This window comes from Aedes aegypti, chromosome 2 (assembly GCF_002204515.2).
Source record: "Aedes aegypti strain LVP_AGWG chromosome 2, AaegL5.0 Primary Assembly, whole genome shotgun sequence".
Lineage (NCBI taxonomy): Eukaryota > Metazoa > Arthropoda > Insecta > Diptera > Culicidae > Aedes > Aedes aegypti.
The window spans coordinates 373,899,328-373,915,542 of NC_035108.1; the positions used below are offsets into that span (position 1 = coordinate 373,899,328).

General features: G+C 36.4%; 1 protein-coding gene across 2 annotated transcripts in view; it reads right to left on the reverse strand.

The window, feature by feature from the left end:
* The window catches only part of LOC5577299, an 89,817-nt gene that overhangs the window by 42,008 nt on the left and 31,594 nt on the right, over window positions 1–16,215 (reverse strand). For both annotated transcript variants that reach the window (XM_021846720.1, XM_021846719.1), the window contains exon 2: window positions 11,208–11,366. In XM_021846720.1, the coding sequence (XP_021702412.1) occupies window positions 11,208–11,276 (69 nt within the window). In that variant the 5' untranslated portion in view covers window positions 11,277–11,366. The remainder of the gene's footprint in view (window positions 1–11,207; window positions 11,367–16,215) is intronic.

Below are 16,215 nucleotides of genomic sequence, written 5' to 3' on the forward strand. Positions count from 1 at the left end.
GCTCTTGGTACTACCTACTCCATTTTTTCCTTCTATTTCCGTTAAGTAAATTGGCAGTGTTTGACAGTGCAGTCGAAGCAGTAGTGGTTTGTCGTCGTCGTCGTTGCATGAGTTGACGAAGAAACAGTCCAGTTTCAGAATAAAAAGTGAGTGCACTCGGCAGTGAAAACGGATAGCAATTTCTAATTACGACCCAATCTGTCACGGAGTGGTTGCAAAAATTTCTTCAAGCGGAAACCATTCGCTCATACTGCGGTCCAACCGCGTTTGTTACCCATTGATCGGGTTGGTTTGATGTTCGAACCTCAAAAGTGACTTTATGTTTCAAACTGGATGCAAAATGCATGAGCAGGTCGACCCAGTTTGGTGTTAACTCAATCTCGTTAGTAACACTCTGCTTGGCACCGAATGCAACTAGCAGTGGTTATAGATTATTTGCCAGAGGCAGCCCGTAAAGTTTACCAAAATAGCCCATTCTTTTCTCGCTTTGCTAATCGCAATAATTATGCGATTGAGCGATAAACATCTCTAATGCCTTCCTGGATTGTGGTCAGAGAAAAATATATCTAATAAATTAGTTGGGATAGGCTCATAGTTTCACAATCTTTCGCTATCTGTATCAAAATAAGAATCTGAACACGATTCTCATATTTGAACTGCGTTAATGCAAACAATTATTTTTTGATGTCTTGACGTTCTTGAAAAGATTGTTAATTCATTGATTCCTCAGGAGTTTTAAGTTAAATTCTTATCAGAAGACCGGCTCCAAAGGCACGTTGCTTCCCATAAGTAAATATCAATATCTTTTGATACCGCCGTGCAAGGTCACATTGGAATTAGGGGATGACTTTGTCTAGATTACTATGCGTTTTAATATATTGCCTGTTGACAAATTATTTTAACAACTTCACAATGCGGCAAAATCTGTATAGTAGGCTCAAAAAATAGGTTCTCTCATCAGAATTCTAATTTTTTTTAGATTTTTTTTTGGGTTTTCACTTGGAATCACCTTTTTTGAGTTTCGAACGACATACACTGAAATTCTATTTTAAAGAACATAGGAAATCTTGAAACTTTTAATAAATAGAGTTCCAAAAGTTTTCTTTTATATTTAGACAACACAAAGGACTACGGACGACAACAGTATTCACTCCCTGAGGAAGACACAATTGCCGTGTCGAAACGTTGGGCAAATAAAAAAGCCGTTGTTAAAATCAAGACTGTGTAGCTGAAAAGCGTTTGTTTTCTTTTAAATTATTTAATATCGGCACGCTTACGACATATGGTCTGTATAGTATCTCTGAACGCCAGTTTACCTGAAAACCGATAATTTAAAAAATAATGTCCTTCACGTTATTTAGATATATTAATACTCTCCATTGACAGTAAGAAAATCTAGAGAGACTCAGAAGCAATTGAAAAAAGGAGAAATTGGAATGCTTTCAACTAAACATTTGGTGAAACTTAAAAGTTGATTGGAGTAGCTGCAAGTTCACACATATTTTAAAATTTTTGTGTAGACAAAAGACCAAAGGGAGGGGGATGGTCTGGAATCCCAATAAACTGTCCACGTGGTAAATGGACAGCCGCTAGAGGATTCGAATACATTAAAAAGAGCTAATATGAAATGTTATAAGTTCGTCATTGTACTAAGAGGTGAACCCGCCTAAGGCTGAAAGCCTCTATAATAAAGATAATCAAAATCAAATCAGTTCGTCATTGTAAAGTGCTCGTTTTGGTAAGAAAAAAAATCTGTTAAAAATTTGAAGTCCGTCCATGGACGCTAAGTGGTACCCCAATGCCCCTAAAGGTATCAGGTGTAGATGATCCCGTGCACAAAATCGAGCTCGCTGCTCTAGTGATGAAAATAAACTTCTGTGCGTGTAAGATATAGAATCCACTGCGTTGAAGTATTGAAATAGGATTGATCATAGCAGTCGGTTTCCTGAGTGAAGAGCAACTGTCGCCTGCACACTTGCATTCATTCTGTCACTTGTGAACTGGCACTTGCCTGGGTAAGTTGTGCGTGCATCTCGTGGAGGGTGATTTCTTTTCTATCAATATTAATTAAAACTCCACAGTGCGGACTATCAACGCGTGCAGGAGAATTCGTTACTAGTGGCTTTTCGTGTTGCGTGCACTAGAACAGCGAGCTCGATTGTCAGCTACACCTGATACCTTCAGGGCCGTTGGGGGACCATTAAGCGTCCACGTACGGACTTCAAATTTTTAACAGATTGTTTTCTTACCAAAATGAGCACCTAACGATTACGAACTTATAACATTTCACATTTTCGAAAAATCAGGGACGGATAATCTGAAGATGCATTAAAGATTGTTCGTTTGGTGTCTCGAAAAAATCGAAATTATGATAAGGGGCTGTCCATTTATTACGTAAGACAATTTTGGACGTTATACAACCCCCCTCCTCCCATGATAAGATTTTTTGTATGAAAATATGAAATAATGTGTATGGCGAGTAAGAAATCTCAAACCCCCTTTCACCCATAGCCACTTATGTAATTAATGGATGACCGCTAGAGCTGAGTACCAGAAACTTTTTTGGAAATGGGCTACAATCAAGTCAGGAAAAAGTAGCACGTCTAAAGCTAAATTGTAAAATTTTGATAATTACCCACACAACCAAAATGTACGTATAACGAAATCATCTGGAGGCTTTGTATGTGCAAAAATTCACTTATAAGATGTCGCGAAAAGGCCTTCTACGTACAAAAGTGGAGGCGATATGCGTGCATACATTATGTGATGAATAATAACATACAATGCGAGTGAATAAATATTCTACCGAACTAACCTGCGATGTTATGCCACTTAACTTATGATAACAAATGTTGATTTGACAGCTGCTACGGATTGATTCGACTTACTTTGTACGAGTGTACGGGACGAAACAAAATGTACAAATGGACTTGGAATAGAAGTGTTTTATGCGAGGAAAATCATCAATCTGACTAGTTTATCCAGTATTAATTGATGTAATTAGTATGAATAAACGAGTTGTAACGTGAACTTTCATGCGATTTCTGGCTGTCTGGGTACCTTCTTTCTCGGTATTTAAAATACCAATAGAAAAAACTTTATCCCACATACAACTGAAAAAAAAACACACACACAATTTTGTTATGATAGTCTAAGGGAAGAGCATTACATTTTTTTACCTACAAGAATTTCGATCCATATAAAGTAGCCATAAGGTAACTAAGTAAGATAACTAATAAACATCAGTGTCGAAACTAGGTGCCTTTCGTTTAGAGAATGTGTTATTTTGGGTTCAATTGAAATAAATTTGAAGAACAAAAAAGTGCCTCTTCCTATATTTTTAGACCGAACCTATCATTTGATATTCGAAATGAATACGAGAATTTGGTGCATGAAAATATGAATTTTGAATTTAGGCCCCCTTCATGCGATCTGACCCGGGTTCCTCGAAGCCCACATCCGGCACTGCTGGTGACACTTGATTCCTCAACTGATAAACAGACATAATGTTTGCAGTAGAAAAAAGTATAATCAGGAAGCTTCTATTTCTCAGAACTGTGATATATCTGATGATGTTATAGAATGGTTTGATGTTATAGAATGGTTTGATGTTATAGAATGGTTTTTGTGTAACGTCAAACTGTCACTGGGAAATCACCCATCACGCAGACAACCGCTTCGGAAGGGAACACACGTCTTCCTTTGTAATCCTCTACACGATGACTGATCGGTGAGCAACGATCGGGCCGAAACGACACAAACACACAGTTGTCATCTCGCCCCGCACATCCTCCTTTCTCTCCGGAGTAGCATATCATCTTCAATGTACATTTTCGAGGACTCTGAAACTAGTAATGTCAGTAACGGCGCCGGCCACGTCCTTACGGTCATCGGGGAAGGGAAGGAATGTCCGTGTGACATCCATTGTTACCGAGTATACCTCTGCATCTTCATAATTTTCACGGGAAGGAGTTTTGTTAGTGGGAGGGCTTCAAAGCTACATGATCAGGATTCACCTTGGTAAGTGATGCGATTCATGTAACCTTTGATTAAAAAGATATCTATCAATCTTAAAGATCGAACTATTCAAAGGTTTGAATCTGGAAATTTTATAAAACATGAATAAGCGCTTATGTCAACACTTAAAGTAACGAACTATTCATAGTTTGTTCAACAAATTCATAAAAAATACATGTTATGATACAAATGTGGTATTACAAGCATGAAACGAGCTCACCAATTGGTAATCCATCCTCGACTGAACAGGTACAATCGCATCGTCAACACGTATAAGCAGGAATATAAAATAACTCCAATCGCGCTAACTGAAAAAAAACACTTCAAGCGCGCGAAAATGAATCGGACTGCTTGAGGCTTCGCAAAGCACTGCATTCGGTACAACCTGAATCAGGTTGGGGTTGAAACTGTGATTCAGAACATATTTCACCAGTTCCATCCTAGGTTCACAAACGAATTTGATATATGCAATGCATGTTCATAATACTTTCAACTGTGTTGAAAAAGATTTGGAATAAAAATCGATAACGAAACGGAGAGAGCAAAAAGTACTTCACAAAAAGGGGTTGAAAAAATCAGGTCAGTGCTGTAATTATTTCGCTTATCTACAGTATACATAGTAAAACCAACGGATCAAGTCACCCCAATTCGAAAAATCTCGAAAACTTATTCAAACAGTTTCAAGTCAGAAAAGTAAACAAACTTACTTTATCGATCCTACGTGTTTCGCAGACGAAATTCTACACACCGATACTTTCACCGCTCCGTTGTATGGAGCTTTGCCTTAACCACGAATCAAAATAAAACACAACTTGAGTCGATTTTGCACTGGTACAAAAATGTCTTAAGTAGCTTAATGAAACGGCTTATCATTTTATCATTGATTTTTTTGTGAGAAATAATAGAAACTACCTATTTTTTTATCGCAAGCTGATTATATGCAAAGCGATATACACGGCGAAAAAACTATCAAAAAGTTGTTTCATTTTAATACAGTTTTAGACGACAGGTTGTGATTCTTTTAAATTAATTTTCTCCAAGCCGTATAAAAGTTACTTACGTTATTTATTTATTAAAACAAAATAAAACAATTTCACTCTAATTCAGTGCTTCCCAAACTTTTTTGACTTTCGCCCCCCTGAGGCCAATATATTCTTGGAATCGCCCCCCTGATATGTTTTCGAAATATTTATATTAGACGCTTTAATTTGCTTAAATTCAGACCAATATGTTATAATAAGCAATTAAAAATTGGTTAAGCTACTGATCAATATTAAAAATTGAGAAACTTAAAAGTAGATGGAGTACCGTGTACCTTTTAATTCCGCTCCTAAATGCTCCTAAGTAACTCGTATCCACTGGATACTGGACAGTGGATACGAATAACTGACACTGAAGAAGACTGCAAGTGGTAGTCGAAATACGCGTATCTGTCAAAGATAAGCATTTAGGAGCGGATTTAAAAGGTACACGGTACTCCACCTACTTTTAAGTTTCTCTGTTTGAGATTCTGCTCAGAGGATTCGAACATTCATTAAAGAATTAAAAATTGGTTAAGTTTACTGATTTAAAATTCTAAACATATGTGGTTTTGAAGCTTAAATTAAACATATCATAATTATTGATATTCTTGTATCATCAAAACTATTTGAAGATCTGCATAGTATCATCCTGATAGATTTTCTTAAATTTCAATAAACGATCGTTTTTTAAAATGAGTGCTGGTATGTAATTCATAACAGCAAACAACCTAAGTTTATTACATGCTACTGCCCCACTGCACTAAATAAATTTGAATGACTTTGTGAATTTCGAAATTTAGTAATTTGATTAATAAATATGTTATTTTTGAATTTGTAAAACAAATTTAAAAAAAATGTGAACTACATGTTTGACAATTTAAAAACTCCATAACTTAGAAAAGAACATTGGTTAATAAAAAAAAACTTTCCATTGCCTTGTTCACTGCAATGTAAGAACGTTTTTTGGCAAAAAAAAATAGATTTTGTTTCTTATATCCTGAAGGTTTTTATCCGATAATTCTTCAAATATATTTTTAGTTGCATGATTAACGTCTTCGGTAATTATTAGTTTCATCGTTGGCACCTGATTTTTCCATAGTTTTCATAGTTTGTACTATAAGAAACAAGTTTTGTCCCAAAAATTTTCCTGTGAGGACCCGCCAATAATCGTAACACTAGCTGCCCAATTCTAAAGCTCTTTTATAAATAAAACATCCATTTCTTAAATGTAGATACTTCAACCAATATACAAAAATTTTAAATAGTTTAATTTATTTGATATTTTGAAGAACACCTTCAAACTATCTCTGACTGCAAATATATAATATAGTATTGAATACGTTATGTTTTGGGAAAATGACAATTGCCAATTTATAATTCATAGCGAATTTTAACACTTATTTTCAAAAAACTGGATGCTTTACAAACATATTTTGTCTTTCACGATTTGTATCCAAGTTTTGTCTATCCTGATTTAAAAAAAAGGTTTAAAGGTACAAACAAATAGAGGGAATGATATAGATGTGGAATCATCAGATTGTTAGAAAATAATCGCCTAATAAATTGAGTCTCTTTTCCAAATGATTCGTAGTTTTCAGTTTCTCTCACTTTCGCCCCCCTTCTAGTATTTTCGCCCCCCAAATTCCATTTTACAAGTATTCGCCCCCCTGCACTTGAAAATCGCGCCCAGGGGAGCGAATTTGCCCACTTTGGGAATCACTGCTCTAATTTGAGGCTGCAATGATATAAAAACAAAATGTAATTACCTTTTCCAATTTCAGTAACTCTTACGGTAACAGTGATTTGCATATTTATCTTTATTTCCATGAAGTTTAAATTAAAGCTAATTTAAATGCCTTCGTTATAATTATAGACATTATTAATAAAAAAAAGTCCATAGAATTGGCACTCGGCATTCAAAAGACATGATATTCAAGCATTTTTGCAGTTAGGTTGAGAAAACAACACCGAAGGACAACATAATTAGAATACCTTGAAGTTTTAGACCTATTATAAAGCAAATTTAGAATATTTAATTTGCACCACTAAATGCAACAAATCAAATATTGACTTCGATCAGCTGAACAGAACTGACAGCGGAAGTCCCACTTTGTGAATTGCGGCGGATTACAGAGGAGCTTCGAAAGAGGAATTTGATAAGTTTGTTCTTTCCATCAACATTCCACAACATTCGTCGTAGAGTTCTCTACGTATTTCTTAAGTAGGTGTTCAATTAATCATCCTTTCCCATTCCCCAGCTTTCACAAGGACGTAGCCAGGACAGCTCTCGACTGTTGGAGGATGCGTCAATCTTGTCTAAAAGTTAACGGTTAGTCCCGAATTTCTAACTTTGGTAACGGACGGGAAGGAGGCAATGGTCTAGGACTGTACCACCTACGAATTTGTTCGAAATGCTTAATGATAATGCTAATGCTAATGCTAATGCACAACTAAATGCAAAAAAATCTCTACAATACGATAATCAATGTGATTCAAAAGCGTGATTAACTACTGACAGCTGCTTCTCTTTGATTATAACAGCAACTATACTTGCACAAGTAACAAAGAGATACTATTTCGTGTTAATTATACCACCCTCAGTATGTAAGTATTGGATTAAGTCAATGGCGCCCTCAGGTAAGCTTGTGATCTTGTAGTAATCCATCGATCTCACATTTGGCTTCGGTTATTTAAAACTACGAACCGACACAAGGCATAATCGCTTTATCCCTACTAGAAAGAGAGCTGACTTGTAGCGACCATTGACGCTCTTAGAAAGTTCGAACGGCCTTGTTTTCATTGGAAAAAAAAAAGTTAAAAAGGGTATTCTGTCGTGCATCTTTATATAACTTCTGCTTGTGTGATAAAATTGAAATGCATCAGAATCTAAGAACTTTTAACGAACACTCAAAAGTAACGTCCAGCATTTGGGGGAGGGTAAGGTTAGTCTACGCAAAGCGCGGAAAAAGCGCTACAAAGAGGGAAACCCCGCCTAGAAATCCCGAAAAACGACGAACACCAGTTTTGATCTTCCCCTAGGGGTTTTCAGTTTAGAATGTTGCTCGCTGTATAAAAAAGGAAAATGAGTATCAATGTTTCTACGTAATTCTTTACAATTTTATTTCTGACACATTTCATTTAATATATTGGTGATTAATTTTGTAGTGCTGTGCGTATTTTTCCGCATGATTCCAACTGAACAATGGACGACTGAATCCTTGAATCCAATTTGAACTAGTTTCATTTGAATTGTAGATATGGATATCATACGATTCGGTGCCATCAAAGTTAAAAATATGGATTTTGCAAATTGCATCTTTTGGATCACCACTACCAAAATTGAATGCTTTAGACCTGGAGTGACATTGACAGACGCATCTGCTTGGCTTTGCCTGAAATATTTGCATGTTGGTTAGAGAAGCTTAGATATCGTACGAATGGATCGGTAGAATCAATAAAATTTTCTCACCAAAACCGCTCAAACATTCTAAAATTTTCAATTATGTGTAGATACAGACGTTAAGTTTATGACCAAATAAATCACTAGATACATTTTCATCGTTGCATCAGACATAATCATCACCAAGGATTGAATCCTCTCTAAAATGGACAGGATTCAATGCATGCCTAGATTGAAACAGTCATTATCCATAGCAGTCTTCAAAAAATCTCACTCCAAAAGCTGCTGAGATCCAAATCTCCTTGAGCAAGATCGATTGCGCGCGCAATCGATCTTGCCCAAGGAGATTTGGATCTCAGCAGCTTTTGGAGTGAGATTTTTTGAAGACTGCTATGGATAATGACTGTTCATTTCATAAAGTGCACACTTTGTGCATGCTGTATCTTTTTAATTTATCAATAAAATTGCAACAAGTTTTGTGTACATCATTCGACTAGTATTTTACAAAGTTGTGATAAAAAAAATGCTCCAAAATAATTGAATTTCACACGAATATGGAACATTGTTTAGCACGGTCGATTTATGGAGGTTATCAAAATCAATGATTCTTAGAAATTGGCTGGAAAATTCGGCAATCTATATTTTTTATTTTCAAAAAAACACTTGTTCATCGAAAGCATCATCAATCAGAAGCCTACTGAAAATAATAAGTTATTTTTGGAGTAACAATTTTGCAGGTACCATTAAATAATTTTTCATCGTTTTTTCGGAGACAAATGTTTGAAATTTAATGAGAACTGATATGAGTAGAATTGTTTGGTTTAAAGTACGTCCTGACGGAAGTGCTAATATATTATTAATATGAAAAATAACCTACTCCTTCAAAGAGTTCCTTATTTAGTCCCACGTCACATTTAAAACACAATAGAAAAACAAATGATTTATTTTTAGAAGATTGGTGATTGATGGTGGTGGCCCAAAGACAATGTAGGCTAATAAGGAAACTACTATGGAGAAATTTTGAAAAATGTCCCGAAAACATTGGTACTATGATGTAAGTACAAAATTATCATCACATAGTGCAAACAATTTTAAACACCGAAGGATGGTGCTGATGACACAAATCTCATTCTTCATTCGTTTGAGATTTTAGTAGATGTTTGCAGGGCTATAATCCCAGATGAAGCAAAATAATGGTTATCAATCTCGTGGATATCTCTTCGCCTATCCGTCGGATTGAAATACTCTGTTCAGCAAATTTCTTTATTGTGGTTTGAACAGTGAGTGTTTTACTATGGGATGAAAAGTTTGTACTCACATTCCAGTACTAACATGTTTGTACCATTTTATTGATTCCCCGATGATAATTTCTATATAAACAACATCGCATTTTGGCCAGTGAGAAAGCTGAAAATTTCAAAGAACACTATTTTATCTTAAGGATGGAAAGAAGAGAATCATCCTAACTTTTTTTAAGTTTTGAGCTGCCCTAGTGTTGAATTCGTCATCGACACCATTTATGACCTTGCACCACTTGATCCAAAGTGGTGGGGATTTAGTTCTTTATCCCGAAACATTCCTCACAAAAAAAAAAACAAGTGTAGAAAGAGGTGTGCAAATAGATAGGTGCAACCGCCATTCAAAGCTATCCATTACCAAACACCGTATGGCAGCCGTTAATTCAAATGAACATTTGAAAAATGTGCTGCAGTCGGAAGTTTCCCTCCCCCGGTTTGGCCGCATAATTATGCTGGACGGCTCGGTTCAGTCGGTTTGCATTGTGCGTATTTATTGGATTGTTAAAACACTTTTGTTTATGATACTCTTCTTCACTTTTCAAACCATATAGTGGAAGAACCATTTAAAGCGAAACCAGCGATTTGGCGTTAATGATCTATTGATATAAATACCATCTTTTTAACCGATGGATAATATTTAACTATTATTTACGTTTCATCATTGGTAGCCCTGAGTGTGGATTGATGAGCAGAATTTTAAACCATATTGCTCAGCCTGCTCAATAGTAATATGAAGGCATCATAAGTGGGTTACTGTTATTATCGGTTTATGCATACGGGTTTAGTTTTCTTTTGATTTATGAGTTATAATCATTATCTGCTTAAGAATGTTTAGAGTTAAAATAAGCTTCAAGAAGAAGCATGCATGTTGATGTTGATCGTTTGATTAATGGAATGTCGTTTGTAGATCGGTTGTCTGAAGAAAGATTAGAGTACAATCCCCCCGTCCAGTGAATCAAACAGAAAAATAACATTGTGTAATAACTGTGGGAGTTCTCATAAGAACACTAAGCTGAGAAGCAGGCTCTGTTCCAGTTGGGACGGAACGTCAGAAATAAGAAGAATCCTTCTTCTAGATGATATAAAATCATGTTCCTCTTAGATTACGGGTTTAATGCCGTTGGTTTAAAATGTTGGTCAGTCCTATTATAATCCTATATAATTTTCAAAAAATGCCACAACTTCAAGTTACAATTTTGTAAAAAAATAATTAATAAAAAACATGTTTGTCAAAATAGCCATAGGGAGTTTCAATTAGTTGTGAATTTGCAGAGATACGGACAGAACACTTTTGTATGGTGTTTAAGGGGTGAACCCAAAATTATCCACAGGAGTGTACATCGCCTTAACTAGTGTTGGAATCTTTTGATTTGAACTGACTCGCATTGCATAAATCCATTTAAATATTGCATCATTATAACAACATAATTTATTCGAACAGAACTCAACGAGAAGCAACTTCGTACTTACCACCGCAAAAGCCATCACCAATATCCGGAAGTGTCGATTCTGCACCATTCTAGTGCTTAAGCGCTCCATTTCTTTCCAGTTTCCAATTATCAGCAGTTATGCTGTGATGTTCGCCGCATCAGCTCCCGTCAGTTGTTCATTCAAGAAAGCGGCAGCTTCCTACGGAACAAACAGAACAGCAGAACAAACAAAAAAGCACATCTATTAGCAAGTTACAAACTGCAAACACGACTCAGCGTAGAAGTGTACAACACCGCGCATTGTGGGCGTATGTCAGTAGGAAAAAAAACTTTCACTGTTGTGCTCAGAAGTGGTCTCAGCGCGAACAACTCATAATAGGGCACTTGACGTTTCGCGAAATGGTACACACAAAGGTTCTTTATGATGGAAGACCAGCCTCCTGACACCGCCTATACAACCCCATTGAAAAATAACGAGCAAACATCTCTGGTTCCTACTGGGAAGTGGTTCCCACTGACAGCTCAATGTTTGTAAACAAATAACCGTTTGAGGAATAACAATCGATGATGGCGAAATCATTTTCTCCGAAAAAAATCTTTTCCCGCATAACAACAGCTATTCGAACAAACAAACGGTTGCAAACTATTGGATTGCAGTACAGCAAGTCAATTTGGGTTGATGTGATTAGCTAGAAACACATTTTAGTATTGGAGGAAAAATTCCCTAATATGATTAGGCCAATGTACGTAGTTGCTCTTGAGTTTGATGCTGACCACGAAAACATGGCTGCCTAGCACCGGGTTGTGGAAGACAGTCAGCATTTACAGGCTCCAGTTACGGCGATAATTGTGTCTAATCACGATCTTCATCGTTCTCTGTCGGCTGACTGTGGTTTTGGTTTCTCTTCTTTACACTTTGCGCTTGTGATCAAACAAGTTAGCGTTCGCGTGCCCAGTTCGGACTGTTGTGGTCCAATCTTGGTATTCGCACTTACACTTTCAGTAATGGTATGCATGATTTAACTACGTCTGGAACACTGGAACAAGATGGTCCGTGGCAAAGTAAAGAAAATTGATCGATCATGGATATTTTTAGGCTAATTTTTTGTATCTGGTTCAATCTGGCATAGCACTCGAAACTGGGCTATCATTCAGTTTTTTGATGTTTGATATAATTACTCAACTCGGCAGAGATCAACGGGAATTCTTTGGTCGATACCGACGGATTGATATGGGTCAGACAGATGTGTTAGCATCTTTGCTTCTTCTAGAGTACGGAAATTGAATGATTGATTTGCAATTATGTTAATCCGCCATATGTATATCATTGCTCAATGAAGTGAAATAAAAGTAGCCCAAAAATCGGAAGGGCACGTGGATTTTTTTGTGGAATAATCAGCAGAACCGAGAGAATTATTTGCTTTCTTTTGATAATGGAAAGTGAAAACAGCAAACCGAAGCGTGATTTCTTCTAAATCGCGATTCATTATTGAAATCAACGCAAGTATTTTTTTAGCGTGAAACTACGGACAAGCGGCTATGTGTAAGATTACCATCGAGGAAAATTTTACTATACTACTTCTTTCTCAAACTTATATTATCCAATCATCACATTTCTCAGACGAAATTCTACACTAGGGCGATTTTCAACTGTTGCCGGCTGCTGTTGTATGCTTGAAAGACAAAATTGAACACAACGACGAAACTGATGTGCAATTATAATAATGTGATATTACAATCATTTTTTGTACCAACATCTGACAAAACGGCCCAATTCTCAGATGCTTCCCACGCTTTCGTAACGATACTTTGAATAGATTAGAATTCAAAGAGTTTTGTATGCTCGTCTGTTTTCTGCACAATGATGCACTCATGGTGACGCAAAAGGAAGGGCTAGCTTACAATATCAATTTACGCCCATCTGTTCAGTTTTTCCCATTTTCAACCTTTTTGCTTTCGACGCAAAGCCCTTGAGGGATAAGGGATGCATTAACCTTAACTTGAGGTAAAGTGCTTTTCCAAAACAGTACAGTTTCTTTATCCACCGTTCTTCGGTGATTTCATTTCCAGTAAAGGTTCGCCAGATGTTTCTGCTCTCTAACTTGCAGCATTTACATTAAGGGCATGCCGTGCTTACAAAAAAGTGGTAAGAATAGTGTTAACACTGCAAAACAAAAAAAAAATCACTGAGTTTAATGGGGCCTTCCTTAGTCGAGTGGTTAGAGTCCGCGGCTTCAAAGCAACGCCATGCTGAAGGTGTCTGGGTTCGATTCCCGGTTGGTCCAGGATCTTTTCGTTAAATAAATATCCTTGACTTCCTTGGGCATAGAGTATCATCGTACCTGCCACACGATATACGAATGCGAAAATGGCAACTTTGGCAAAGAAAGCTCTCAGTTAATAACTGTGGAAGTTCTCATAAGAACACTAAGCTGAGAAGCCGACTCTGTCCCAGTGGGGACGTTAATGCCAAGAAGAAGAATGGCAGTCTAACAAAAGCTTTCGAGAAAGAATTTATGAAAAAAGTCATTCAGATAATTGTTTGTTTCTTTTGAATAATCTATTTTTGGAGCCATCCGACTCAATTGCTTACGGAGGTTCATCAGACATTCAAGACGTCATTCAGTTTGCTACAGTTCAGTAATTCTTAGCTACAATATAATTCATTCGTTACACTTCCTTCAGAATCTTTTCAAGAAGGTCAGAATTGATTTGATTCCTGACAAAAACAAAGCTCCCTTTTCGGTTTACTCTATGGATTGGTCACTCAATGCCATGCAATTCCCTATTTGCTCTGTTTACCGCATATACAACACCAGTTTTCCAGAACCATTCGTTGAACCTATGATGGTGCGCGAAATCTATGCCCATGACGCACCGGGAAATCTCCCATCCAGCGTCGTTTATCGCAGTCAACAACCTTTGGCCACTTCCGCTCACTATACAGCAATCCAATTCGCGAACTTACCGCCACCCTGTGCCTGTGGTGCTGCAGTCAATTATAAATCTATTACCAACCGTAAATAGAACGGAGAAATTTCCATCCAACCCCCGTGTACCGAAGTCGAACTGGAATGGTACACACAGTATTGGACAATACATTGCAACATTTTTGATTTTTCTTACAAAATTATCAACTTTGATAGTACTAAGTCGAGTCTAGTACACGACACTGAAGACGGCCTTACAATTGAAGTAACTGTCAAAGGATACAAACTCTTGCGGAATTCAATGGTATAGTGCTACATTCGGTATTCCACTAAACATCTCAAAGATTTCTTATCATTTGTTTAGGCTAGACCTCAGTGCATATGTACTGATTTCAAGGATTTTGTTAATGGCACGTCTGAGAAAAAAACTTGTATTTTAACATATATTTTTGAGGACCTAATCTTTCAAAACACAAGTTCAGAAGTAATAAAAATTATACTAAAGTGAATTTGTTTACTAAAATATTATAATATTTAAAAATTTTATTTGAAAGCTATGCACAAATACTGTTTTTGAAAAACCTGTTCATATTGTCTAAATCTCCTACTTAGCTAAAGATACCACGAAGTTATTCCTTTGTTGTTGCAGGTATGCCAATTATAAAAATTTGTTTAAAATCACTATAGCCATATTGTAATTGCTTTCAAACTTGGAAAAATCATTTATAAATATGTGTTGAAATTCATGTTTTGTCTGAAGGAATGTGAAAATTCCATACAAATCGGTGAATGAACAGATCAGATTTAACACTCTAAATTGGACCATTTTGTATGGAAAACGGAAGAAAATGCAAATGTAATATCCAACACTGTAGAACATCGACGTAAGGTCGTATCCAGAAACTGGCTGCTGATCGGCGCCCATCAGCGATATGCCGCACCACATCAAGCCCTCATCGGATTTAATTGTTGTGGTTATAATGCAAATAATACGCTCATTGACGAGAAAGTGGCTCTGCGCTACGGCAAAAACGCTACGGGTAGATTGTCGCGAGCGGCCCACCATCAACCACCTCTAAGCAATGCGCATATTTTTATAACTCTTGAGGTACTGAGATAGAAGCAGGTGGAAGCATGTGCGTAACCAGTGGGGGCTGTTGCCCCCTGGCTGGTCAGAAAAAAAGTCAAAATAAACTGAACGGATCAGGCTTTCGTTTTCGATCTTCCGATTATAATGAAGATTTAGTCAAAACTCCTCAATGTATCTTGCAAGGAATCTACAAAATATTATTAGTATTATTAAATTGTCTTGAATTCTACCAACGATCTTGGAAGCAGGCCTACTGCCCATAAAGGCATAACTGTCCCATATGGAAATAATAGGCATTGAGAAAATTGCGCTCGAAGTTTGAGTTTTGTATTCTCATACAAATGTTCATAATTTTCTAGTACATTTCTGCATGCCATATTTATTTACAGATAACTCATTTTGCTTCTATGCATCAGCAAAAAATATAATCTTGAACACAACTCACGTTTTGCAATTGTTATTCGGGTTGTAGGCTACATATAGGACTAATTAGATCACTGTTTCCCAAACTTTTCTGACTTTCGCCCCCTTGAATCCAATATATTTTTAGAATCGCCCCCTGATATGTTTTTGAAATATTTTTAATAGACGCTCTATTTTGATGAAATTCAGATCAGTAAGATAATAAGTAATCAAAGATTGGCTAAGTTATGAAATAGACGGATGAAAAAATGTTAAACATGTGTTGTTTTCAAGCATATTATGAACTTACATTAATCCTATCATATAAAAATATTAAATTATTAAAATGATGTACTGGTAAGTAATTTATAATAGCAATCATCATACCAACCTAAGTGTATTACAGGCTACTGTCCCAGTTTTCACTAAATAAATTAGGTTGACTTTCGGAATTTCGAAACTTATTAATTTGGTTGTTGAAATTTGTTTTCTTTTTTTTAATCTCTGAAAACAAATTTTAGAAATCCATATTTGGCCAAATTGGTTTTAATCTGATAATTCTTCAAATCTATTTTAGTTGCATGATTCACGTCTTCGGTAATTATTAGTTTCAACGTTGGCACCTG